Source organism: Clytia hemisphaerica, unplaced genomic scaffold, assembly GCF_902728285.1.
Source record: "Clytia hemisphaerica strain Z4C2 unplaced genomic scaffold, Clytia hemisphaerica genome assembly, whole genome shotgun sequence".
Taxonomy (NCBI): domain Eukaryota; kingdom Metazoa; phylum Cnidaria; class Hydrozoa; order Leptothecata; family Clytiidae; genus Clytia; species Clytia hemisphaerica.
Window position 1 is genome coordinate 591,550 of NW_027104146.1, and position 12,533 is coordinate 604,082.

The 12,533-nt window shown below is 33.0% G+C and overlaps 2 protein-coding genes across 4 annotated transcripts in view; both read right to left on the reverse strand.

Annotated features, from left to right (window-relative positions):
* LOC136813847 (myotubularin-related protein 9-like) overlaps positions 1-12,533 on the reverse strand; it is a 69,400-nt gene that overhangs the window by 46,198 nt on the left and 10,669 nt on the right. Inside the window, exon 13 of one of the 3 annotated variants that reach the window (XM_067070339.1) lies at positions 6,055-6,064. The exons of the other annotated variants lie outside the window; for them this stretch is intronic. The gene's annotated coding sequence lies outside the window, so the exon portion shown is untranslated. Of the gene's footprint in view, positions 1-6,054; positions 6,065-12,533 lie in introns of those variants that run through there. 3 annotated transcript variants of the gene reach the window in all.
* On the reverse strand, positions 1,066-10,463 carry LOC136813848 (uncharacterized). Its single transcript, XM_067070341.1, has 4 exons — positions 10,262-10,463; positions 4,158-4,243; positions 2,993-3,155; positions 1,066-2,229 (listed from the first exon to the last, which is right to left on the reverse strand). The coding sequence occupies exons 1-4, from the start codon at positions 10,399-10,401 to the stop codon at positions 1,407-1,409; spliced, it is 1,212 nt and encodes a 403-aa protein (XP_066926442.1). The 5' UTR covers positions 10,402-10,463; the 3' UTR covers positions 1,066-1,406.

The following is a 12,533-nucleotide window of genomic DNA, read 5'->3' on the forward strand; positions in this document are numbered from 1 at the left end:
AAGCGGACAAAAAATGCCCGCGCGGCAATTGGCGGCTAAGGTCGAAAAGGTGTATTGGCTACAAATTATCGATTAATCGAAATAAGTTTGAGGACTGACAGAAAAATGAAGCGATACAGAAAAAGTTGCATCAAAGAATCAAATTTTCATCATTTCAAAAAACTGTCAAATTCGCAAATTGAAAACAGAAAACAAAACGGTAGAGCTTTCGTGGAAAAATCTGTCCCCTAAGCAAAACAAACCAAATCTCAGCGTATAGCAAAAAAAAAAAATGAAGAAGCACATTTAACCAAAAAAATTATTATTAAATAATGTAAATATTAAAAAAAGAAAGAAATATATTTTAGTTCGTTTTACAAGGGGTTTTGTCAATTTATTTTGATACCCAGAGCTTACCTCATATAATTACCTTATAAACATCACGGCTGGTTGAAATTAAGAATAGCTTTTCTCATTTATCATTGTAGCGTTATTATTTATTTGATGAACCACAACACTATGTATTAGTTATCGCAAAGTGCAGAACCAAATATGAGATTTATTTTTCGAGTTCTTTTATTTTCACAAGCCTTTCAGGCGATTAAAACTCCCCACTGGATTTAAGTGATAGAATTTTCCGCTTGTATTCGCACCGTTTTCGCTTATTATTCGCACCATTTTCCTTCAATATTTGCACTCCTTTTGGTGAATAACACGTTTATGCATTCCTTCCACGTAAAGCAGGTAGTTCCGTTAAATTTCCATACATGGGAGGGGGAGTTGGACGAACCTTTTCCGACCAAAAATGATTAGAAATGTGTCGATACCCCCTGGAAAATTGCAACGTTTGCAGAAAAACTCTTGGAAAAATTCTTTACCAACTTCAAAAGTGAGGCAGAACGAATTAAAATCAGTATTTTACCATCCCCTGGAAATTTTAGCATAAACTTTACCGCCTGGAAAATGAAAATAATGTTCCTTTGTACCCCCTGGAAATGCTATGCCAATCTTTTCGCCTCATATACCGTCAGTTGGTAGACCGCTGCCCTCCCCTGGGGACTAGCACTAAAAAAATACACATTATTTTGATTAAAAACATGACCCGTAGTAGAATCTTTGCAAAATGAAGAGAAGAAGAATACAATAAACATTGTAAAAGCTTTTGTTGTAAAAATGGTGTGTAAAAAAATCCCTAAAAATATTTTAAAATAATGTCCATTGTTTAAAATTGTTCTTTTTCCTAACATTTTGGCTTCTTGAATTAGCATTTGCGGTGATGTGCAATCATGGAAAAAATATTATCAACAATGTTTTAACGGTAGCTTTCCGAAAAAAAGGTACCCAAATTGATTTGATCTTTGTTAAAGTTATCAAAAATTGGCATAAGAAAAAAAATGGTGTGTAGCTGTGAACGTGTTCTTTAAAATTTAAAAACCTGAATCCTTAACTTCTTCTCCTTTTTCCGTCACGGGATCGATTTCAAATCGCTGCTTGTGAAGCGCGCGGATAATGGAACCATACGCGACCACGTTTTTACGTCGGATGAAATTAAGATATTCACCTTCCCGTACGGACAACGCGTTATACACACGTTGGGCGGCAATTTCCTCGTTGGCGAAGAATCGGGCTCGTAAGATATGTAGCGCGACGTGATGAATGATCCCAACGATACTGAGGACAAGCCCGATGATGATTAAGAACCAGATAGCCATTAAGACGTAATGGTATAGAACGTGTTGAGAGATCTCACAAACAAGGGAGTATTCGTTAAACAAGTTATGTTTGATATCCATCCCAAGCTCCAAGACGTCGCACATTCCGAACACGGGTAAGAGACGTTGACCAGCGTGTGGCGATCGTAATCCCATATAGACGTGTTTGTCTTGGTTCTCCTGCTGGCTCCATTTCATCCATCGAGATCCGAAATTCATAAATTGGTCATTTAACAAGCTGTTCGTGAAAGTCAACACTAAGACATTCGCAATCATGTAACAAATCTTAACCAGAATATTGAGTAAAACACGCAGGGTTTGTCGTGTAGGTTGGTTGGTCTCTATGTTGAAATAATTTTTCACGATAGCGTCAACATCACATTTTTGTTTCGCGATATCCTTTTTGAGGGAACTGAGATCGTTGTTGATGATCGAGAACATGATATAAGGGATGTAATAAAACATTGCAACAAAAGCCATGTAGAAAGGAAACCATTGATATTGTAAGAAGAACAATTTCTCCATCGGTTGGCAAATGCTACGAGGGAGAAAAAATATAAAAGTATTTCTTCATTTTTTACAGTGCTCGATACATAAGTAGAGCGATTTCAGTCAGGAAGAGAAGACACTGGCAGTTTCATGCCACTAAAACTTTTTTGGTAAATTTACAGAAGCAGTGTGAGGATTTAGCGCCAGAAAGGAGACACTGGATTTTCAAAATTTTCAGCCAGGGGTTTTATTAGACCGCGTGCATGATTTAAGGGTTGCGAGAAAAAAAGGGACGAACGATCTTAATAACTAGGAAAAAACATACGGAAAACACATACCTAACATCGCACATACCTGACACTCATTTTAAAAAGGGACCCTGATTTCCGAGCTCTAGTTTAGACGGTCAACTTTCTGCCCTGCCTATTCTATTTGTTAGAGTAGGCGAAAAGTGGGCGCAAAGTTGGCAGTTAAAATCTTTGCTTCAAAAAGATTGAAAGAAGACATTGCATGGACGTCAAGAGAGGGCAATGCATTGACTTTAGACAGCCAACTCCCTGCCGACTTGAATTTTTAATTTTTTTACGCCGGCCCTAATTGGCGTAAGCCCAAAATTAGGCTGTGGCGGAATAAGGGCCGGCGTAAAAGGGACCGGCGCGTAAAAAGGCCGATAAGGTAACAATTAGAATAAGCAGGGCGAAAAGTGGGCCGTCTAAACTAGAGCTGATGGCTCGCACATACCCGAAACCTATTTTCCCTAAGTAACCCCCTCCCAGGTGTACACCAATACGATCAAACCATAAGTCACCTACCTATCAGTATCAGCTTGACTTGATGCGACACATGTGGTATATTTTTCACCGTTGGTAGACGCATAATTATCTTGATAGGTGCCATTATGACCCAATCTGTTTGGAATACCATAGTAACCATCAATATTCGGTTGGTTCATCAACTGCTTGTACACGTAAAACCCTGAGAAGAATTAAAAGATTGTAAAGTTTAGAATATACACGGCTTTTTAGAAGAACAATTTTAAAATTAAATGAAAGAGAAAGAAAGATTTATTTTTAATTTGAACAAGCTCTGATATCATCAAGCACTCTCGACAGATAGATGAAAACAGGCTTGTAAGAACAATTCTATAAGAACACGAGGTTGAAAATTAGCCGAAAACTAAGAACAAATTAAGAGCTTTCATCCTGAGCCTAGCTGAACAGTTTCAAAAATTCAGTACTACGTGTGAGATATTTTTGAAGGCTTACACAAAACTGTCACATAGAAACAGAGCACATTGTGTCTATATTTTTGATATGGTTAAGCCAGATATATTCCCTAAATAATGCATTATTTTTAACCTAAATTGACTTACTATATCTCAAGTTATACCCAGAAGTAAAGCGTGACAAAAAATGACTTATTTTAAGGATGACATATTTCAGTTTTTTTACCCATGAAGTTAGTCATTTATTGGCATAATCAACACCGAAAGTTGTTCATATTTAACTACTGGATGATATAGGAGGTATGAAAACATGGATTTATGTTTAAATTATTTTCAACAGTTGATTGTGACAGAGAATGACATACTTTGAACATAATTCATTTAGTAAGTCATTTATTGTCACAAAGAATGACTTCATAAATATATTTTTGAAAAGCTGATAAAATTTCCTATTACCTGTCAAAATTTCAAGGCTTGTAATTAATTTGAGTAGATTTTATTAACTTTAAAGATTTTTGTGTATTTTTGTGTTCTAAAAAATGTCACACAATTTTTGAAACTGTTCAGCTGAGCCTCAGATTTCAGATATTACCAAGAAAGTAGAGATATCAAGGAATCATTTAATATATTTGTATTCAAAATCTACAATGAGTTTTCCCAAAATACTTAAAAAAATAGTGCCCGCTAAAATAAGTTGATTCCCTTGATAGAAAAAAGTATTGGTTTAAGGAATTGCAATAAATCACTCTTACCGTTAATCCAGCATGACTTGGGTCCAAACCCATCAACTGATCCACTGAAAGCTTTGGGAATAATGCATTTGATCTCATCTTTATACCTGTGTGAAAAAGTAAAATCAATTGAGTTTGGCCTAGTCTTGATTCCTTAGATTTAAGTTTCAATCTGGTTGACTACTTTAAAGGTACAGTGGAACCTCTAATTAGCGGACATCATTGGGGGATCGGATTAGTGTCCAGTAATTAGAGGTGTCCGCCTTTTGGAGGGTTTTGAGTTTCAGGCTCAAATTTCGAAATTAAACCGTATTTGGGGGTCGCAAACATGAAATTATGGTTTTAGGCATTTCCCTAAAGACATGAAAAGACTCGAGAAAAGTTATTTAAACACAACAAACTACTTGTTTCAAGAAAAGTCTAAAAATACTAAAGTCAACTTCAGGGTTGGGAAAGAGCTTGAAGAGCTGTAATCGTTACTTCCATTATCTAAAAAAATGCTTGATTGTTTTTTGTTTTTTGTCTTTAATTCTAACAACCTCAAGTCTGTTTTTTTAGCGAAGATAGAGAAAACCTTTCGTCATTATTAAGTTAAGTCATTTACTATTTTACTGGCCCAGGAAAGTTTGTCAACTGGGTAAAGGAAAAACTGAATCTTGTAAACAAAATTTGGAAAAAAACAACACAACATTGCTTGAAAAAAAACAGGTTTTTGACCATTCCGTGCAAAAACTTTTGTCCGCTAAATGGAGGTGTCCGCTAATTGAGTGTCCGCCTTTTGGAGACTTTTTTATAAGGATTTGACTAGAAAACGGCCGGGGAAAAATATTTTGTCCGCTAATCAGAGGTGTCCGCCTTTTAGAGTGTCCGCTAATTGGAGGTTCTACTGTAGAAACTTTGAAAGAAGAAACTTTCACTAGGCGAAAAAGTCGCAACATTTTTGGAATTGACGAATGGCTCATTCAACTATATTTCACTCAGGCTCAAAACTCTAAAAAAAAAAGAATAATTTATTGACAATTCTTAGCCAGTCTCAGTTATTTAATTGAGGAATTTACAAAGCCTGAAATATCTGAATTCAACCTAAAGAACATAGACACCCCCTTCTCACAGACCCGTTAGGATTTTTCCAGCCAGTTCAAGTCAGAAAATTTAGTAGGGGTTGAAAAAATAGCACAATATTTTGCACTGAGGATTTGTTTATTTGATTATTTTCAGTGGGGACAAAAATTGGATTCTAATTTTCCACTGGAGACGATATTTTGACCAATTTTTGCAATGAGAGGGGGTCCTACCGGGTCTGTGAGTGGGGGTGTGCATAGGAACAATTTGAGCTCCAACTGCCAAAAAATAAGAACTTCAAAAGCTTTTGTATTTTTCTGGTATAAATATTAAATCGTTTAAAAGGAAAAACAATATCCAAAAGGAGGGATTCACGAAAACAAAATATATTTTGTCAACATATATGCTCTCGTAAAGTGGACACTTTTAATATTGTCTTTAGACTTCTAGAATCATTAAAAATAGAGCTTGGACATCCATTTCACGTTCGTTGCATGCCGTCATTAGAATGTCATTAAATGTAATTTTAAATGAGTCGGTCTGAAAGATGATTAATGGATTTCCGACAGTCTGTCAGAAAGTTAATTACGAAGAAAATGGATGTTTTGATTCAAAATTACACACAATATGTCACTTAAAAAGTAGTTTTGAAATTAGACTTTTTTGAATTTTAAACCTTGAAGATTATATCTTAAAATTAGAGGTCTGGTTTTATTTATTCACAAGACGGTCTTAAACGTAAAATAGATCTTACAAAATATGTTACCAAGATTGTCATTAGCTACAGTGATTAGTTTTTGATGACTTATTCAAAAGGGATACCACTTAAAGACGGAAATCAGTCTGAGATGGTAGAATTTTGAATACTGATTGAGTGCCTTGGTCTATCATTTTTCATTTTATTTTTTGTTTGGGAGTGGGTACATGTTTTTTTTTTATAAGCATAACGCTTATAAGCATATGAAGGCTCAGATTTGCAGAATTCCTAAGCATAACATGAGCATATATGTCAGCCTAAAATATTGTTGAAGTGGTAATTTTTATCTGATTTTGTTTCATTTTTAACTGGTTTGGTAGAGGTCAAGTAAAAAATAAGACATTCCACGGCTAGCTACATTCCACTGCTCCCAAAATCTGAACAAATTTTTTACAAAATTTCTGAAATTTCATTAAAAAACTTTGCTCGGGGTGAATCATAGAGCATAATTCTTAAGCATATAATAAGCATAAACTATGCCTGGATGCTTTGAGAACTTAAGCATACACGAGCCTGACCAAGGGGCGTACACTTGCTTATAAAAAAAAAAACATGTAGCCACAGTCCTCGAGAGAGAGTATTATTGTATATACAGTTGTAAGGTACGAGTATCAGGATTTCTGGCAATTACTCAAAAAAGGCTCAATTTTGCTTTATTTAACGAGCGGAGGAAATTATCGGTCAAACGAGGAATAATGACATTGATGACAAATTAAAAAAATTTCAAACGACCTAATTGTAAAATACCACAAAAATTTGAATCGGAAAATAATGAATAGCGAAAAATTAAGTTTTGCAAAAGGGATTTTAGGCAGGTGTACTAAATGAGCTTTAAATATATATATTAGTAGCATGAAAAAGATTTTCAAAAATTTCGAGAAAAGGTTTACTCTTTCATTTAATGACAAAGATTGCACGAAAGTTGAATGAATCATTGCAAGTCTACGTCCTTCCAAAGAAATCAATCAATTATTAAAAGAATGACAGTATTCCAACCAAGTCATGCTGACTAAGCAAAAAAGATTTTCTTAAAAAGAACAGTTTGCCATTGTAAAAAGAGCGATGAAAAACAGCACAGTATTACAATATAGATGGATTATAATGTAAATCACAGTTGTCAAAGCAAGGTTTTCATCTGAGACGTAAAATGGACTAAACATGATAAGATAGCCAAGCTTTTCAATATTTTGCTAAATTCTAAGGTGGAAATCCTTCTTAAGCATTCTTAACTTGTTCTTAACATTTTGGCAATCAAAACCTTATGTTCTTATATAGTTTGTTCTTATTAAAAACAAGTGATACTTTTTTGGTCCATTTTCCTAAGAAATTGGGTGTTTTAAGGTCCGTAAAGCCTTAAAATGTTCTTAACTTGTTCTTAAAATTTCGGCCATCAAAACCTTATGTTCTTATATAGTTTGTTCTTATTAAAAAAGAAAACGTGTATTCGCGATGAATTGGAAAAACACCCTTCTCATAAAAAGAAAGCGTGCAAATGCTCATTCAAAATCAGTTGGCAGTTGGAATATTCTTTATAAGGCTGCAAGCATATAAATACGTAAATGCAGACAAATTAGTATAAACATCTTAAAATGAGACTTTTAAGAACAAGTTAAGAACATTTAAGGCTTTGCGCACTCTAAAACACCCAATTTCTTAGGAAAATGGACCAAAATATGACTTTGGTACAGGAAATCTTTTCCCCACTAATATACCATAATTTAATCTGATTTTTTATTTTCATACAAATTAGAAAAGTAAATTTTGAATTCGATCAAATATTTGACCAGTAGGTTTCGTCTGTAATCAACGAAAAGGAATTGTTAAACTTTTCAAGGGAATTCAAGCGGGCATATTTCTCGTTGAGATAAGAATCAAAAGTGAGACATTATCTATGGGAAAGAAAAAAGACAATGTTTAAGTTTGCAGACATATTCAATACAAGCTCATTCTTTTAATATTCAATTACATGATAATCACCAAATCTACAAAAGTTGATTAAAGTTGTTGTTGTATTTTTAACAGGATTTAAGTCATCATTACTCAATTAAAGTCTAAGTTTGTGAAGTTCTAATAACATCATGTTAATTTTTATAAGCATTGCACTTATTAGCATAAACGTTTTTTTATAAGAACATCCAAAATTTTTGAAGCCTTCGGATGTTTTTAACTTTTTAAGTCTTAAGCCTAAAATTGTTCTTAATATGTTCTTATTTTCACCATTTTTTGAGCATTTTTGTACATTTTCCTAAGAAATTGGGTGTTTTAGAGTATGCGAAGCATAAAAATATTCTTACCTTGTTCTTAACATTTTGGTCATCGAAGCCTTATGTTCTTATATAGTTTGTTCTTATTAAAAAAACGTCTATCTAGGCCTCAGATATGGCGAAAAATTCAAGCATATACTAAGCATTACCTTGAGCCTTTGTTTTCCTGACTTTGGCTGTTTATAGCTTTTATGGATTTTTGGAATTTCCCTAAATTTTGCTTAGTTTATGAGTATCGTCCAAACATTTTTAAGCCTTGTCAATCTATTGGTCTAGGCCTCTCTGAACCAGTTTTTGGATTTTTGTATGCTTATAAAAACATGTGCATCGTTTGAAGACAATAATTCTAGGAAATGAAAGATTTTCAAGAAAAAAACTTTAAGACTAAAACTAAAGATAAGACATTAAGTTCGGATCGTTTTATTCACTGAAACGTAAGAGAGAGAAAATGAATGGATTTCTATTATATTTTGTTCTCTTTCGTTTTGATGTTTTCAACGATAGAGAAAAATGATTTATCTTAAGTTTAGGGAATCAGGATTATTCTTAGAAATAAGGCTGAATCATTCGACATGAAAGTTTATAAATTGCTGATGAATTAATGACATAGACATTTCTTGAAGGTTTTGTTTTTAAATAAGAGTGATAAATGAAAGTGTTTGCTTACTCATCAATTTTAATTCACAAATTTTTTCACATTGGATTGACACGGATGTGGAGCAAGATTGGTTAGAAAGAGGAAAAGAAAAACATTTTTAGCTTATATCAGCATAATATAACAATAGGCAGACACTGTCCCGATAAGGAAGATGTGTCTGATATGAAACGGGAACACTTATGTAAAAATAAAACCTTTTTAACCTTAATGACATACATAGCGAAAGTAAAAGCTCATTAGATAAAGATAAATGACAAGATTTATCTTTTTCTCTCTTCAAGTTTTTAATTTGCGGCATCAACTTGACATATAAAGGGAAGGCTTTAATGATAAAATACTTTTACTTTTATAATATGTGTTTTATTTTTAGCATTTCATCATTTTAATACCAGGTATAAATATCAATTACTTTTCAATTGAATGAGCGGAGGATAATCGCTCTTACAGAATCAAAATGATCAATGAAACGAGCTTAACTTTAATGATATGGCTCAATGTCTACCTCAAAGACAAAATAGCATGGTATATCACCACACAATAAAAAGTAAAATACAAAAAAGTCAAAATACCTGATGTAATACATGTTTTTTTTTATAAGCAAGTGTATGCCCCTTGGTCAGGCTCGTGTATGCTTAAGTTCTCAAAGCATCCAGGCATAGTTTATGCTTATTAATATGCTTAAGAATTAGGCTTATGATTCACCCCGAGCCAAGTTTTTTAATGAATTCAGAAATTTTGTAAAAAATTTGTTCCGATTTTGGGAGCAGTGGAATGTATCTAGCCGTGGAATGTCTTATTTTTTACTTGGCCTCTACCAAACCAGATAAAAATGAAACAAAAACAGATAAAAATGACCACTTGAAAAAAATTTTAGGCTGACATATATGCTCATGTTATGCTTAGGAATTCTGCAAATCTGAGCCTTCGTATGCTTATAAGCGTTATGCTTATAAAAAAAACATGTACACGTTTTTTTTTATAAGAACAAAAGGGCCAAAATCTTAGGAACAATATATTTTAAGGCTTTGTTGACTCTAGAACGCTGAATTTCATAGGAAAATGGACAATAGTACTAGAAAATGGCAAAAATAAGAACATGTTGAACATTTTAAGGCTTAAAACTCAAAAAGTTAAGAACATCCTAAGGTTTCAAAAATTTTGAATGTTCTTATAAAAAAAACGTGTAAAAAGAAATTCAAAAAAATGAAGGATAAACTGGAAAAAAAACAAAAGACTTCAAGGTAACAATAATACAACTTTTTGGGTTTAACCTTAAAATGTTCTTGTATTGTTCTAAATATTTGGCAATCGATACTTATATAGTTTATTCTCATAAAAAACGTGAAGCATCAGAATATAAGAAATAAATGAAAACGAGACTCACCATTTCATGCCAGTGAGGAAACATCCAACCAAAAGAGCTCTGGTCATAAACAATCGATGATATTGATCAGTGAAAGAATCAGACCGACTCTTGTATTTGAATTTGAATAACTTCTTGACATCTCCAATAAGCCCAGACATCTTTGCTCAATGATTGAGTGTCAGGAAAGTTAAATTGTTAGTATCTTTATAAAACAAAAATACCAAAGTCTTTATTGAAATCCCCGAATTTCTTAACTAATTAATAACAACAATACTAATTTTCCAACTATAATATATAAACAAAAACGCACACTTCAAGTTGCAGTCATTTCAATTCAAAAACTTTCTTCAATAACTTTGAACATAATAACAATTTGATAACGTTTCATCTTTTTCTGAACACACTGTACAGTACATATCAATGTCTATAATCTAAATTATAAAATTCCACTGAAGATTGCCATCCTGGATGGCATGAAACTTTGAGTATGAAATTAACTTAAATCGTTTTCTTCACTCAAACTGGTAATCTAAATTTCAAGAAGAAAGAATTATTCGCAACACTAAAAAGAAATCTTGATAACAATGCGTCGAAACTCAATACAGCCTCTTCAAAAATTCAAATATTTCAAGCATAATTAATGATCCATGTTAAGTTTTTTTCTGAACACACTGTAGATAAATCTAATATCTAAAAATTTCAAAAACCACAAAATTTCTTTACACAACATTAGAAAAAGTTGAAAACCTCTTGTTGAAAGCCTCTTCTTTCTCTTGTATGCACATCAAAACATTCTACAAATCGTGTGTTTGAACAGGCGAAACGTATAATCCAATCAAATCACAGGAGCTCTCTTCGACATCACACACAAAATGATGGAATCTACTCTCAAAAAAATCTATTTGCTGAATAAAAATTTAAATACTTTTCTGTAAATACACTCTCTCTCACTACCATACTACCATTTTTTTTCGTCGTTTGAAAAAATTGATTTAGAAATTCGTGATTGTTGGATTTGTTCAGTTGTTGTCGAGTGAATACAAATCCAGACGCACGCATATAAGGTTACGAAATAGAACAAAAGAACTTCATAATTAAATCAATTGTTCTTTTACTGAGTAGATCATTTAATTGATAAATTGACTTCTATTAAATTTCGAACAATAAAAAAGCAATTTGCTCGCTCCATAGCAACTGAATGGTTTCCAGGCCTTTTTGTTTTATCTCACTCAACAATCTATTTTTTTTAATTAATAGAAACAATTAAATCTATTGCGCTATTTTCCTTTGTGGCTTTCAGTGTAAGATCGCTGCTATTTCCTGCATAAATTGCCGAACCGTTCTGTAAACTATACTGACGCTGATGAGCGACTGCTAAGCTATAAAGTATGTAACCGTCAAGTAGGGTTGTATACACGCTTTTTTTAATAAGAATATATACAATCACGGACAAAAGGTTGTATGAAAATGCATAAAAAATTTCAAAATAAGCTCCTGAAAAGCCATTTTTACCAGAGCCAATGTTGTTTTTAATGGATTTGGAGAGTTTGGGTGACCATATTAGACCATACTTGAGATGGTCTAATCAATCATAAACAACCTTTCAGAGCTCTCTGGTGCACCCACCACATATGTGGCTGAAATTCACCCATTTTCAGTCAGTCTTTGGAAGTCCGAAAATCACAAGGACTAAAGCCACAAGAACTGCTAGCAAGCCTGTAGGTGTCTTCTGCCAAATAGCCACTTGTGGTTCATTTGGGGAATTTCCCAAGTGCCAAAAAGGCTTTTTTTGGTACTGTTGATGATTTTTTAAAAGTCTTCAGACCTTTTTTCATGATTGTACTTTATAAGAATTTTTTATGATGAAATTGGCCAAAAAATTAAGAATATGATAAGAATATATCACCATCATAAAATTTAGCAACAGAACCAAAGAATGTCATTTTTAGAGCAATTTTCAATTATTCCCCAGTAAGGGTCAAAACCTTTGAAAAAAACTGCCATTTAATGCTTCAGGTGTGTATAACATGTTAAATTCAGGTATAATTTCGATTCTAACCTAAGAATGCTGTAAGAATAATTTGAGATGATTTTTCCCAAAAAGTTAAGAATATACATCATGAAATGAAAAACACCATTCTTATAAAAAAAAACGTGTATCTAGACTGAAGTCTACTTCTGGCTTAATTTTGCTTTTTGTAATTTTTTGATGACGCTGAGTCTAAGAAATAAATTCTCGCCAAATTTAATTCTTTCAATTTAGTCTCTATTTCTCCTAAAAACCCTTTCT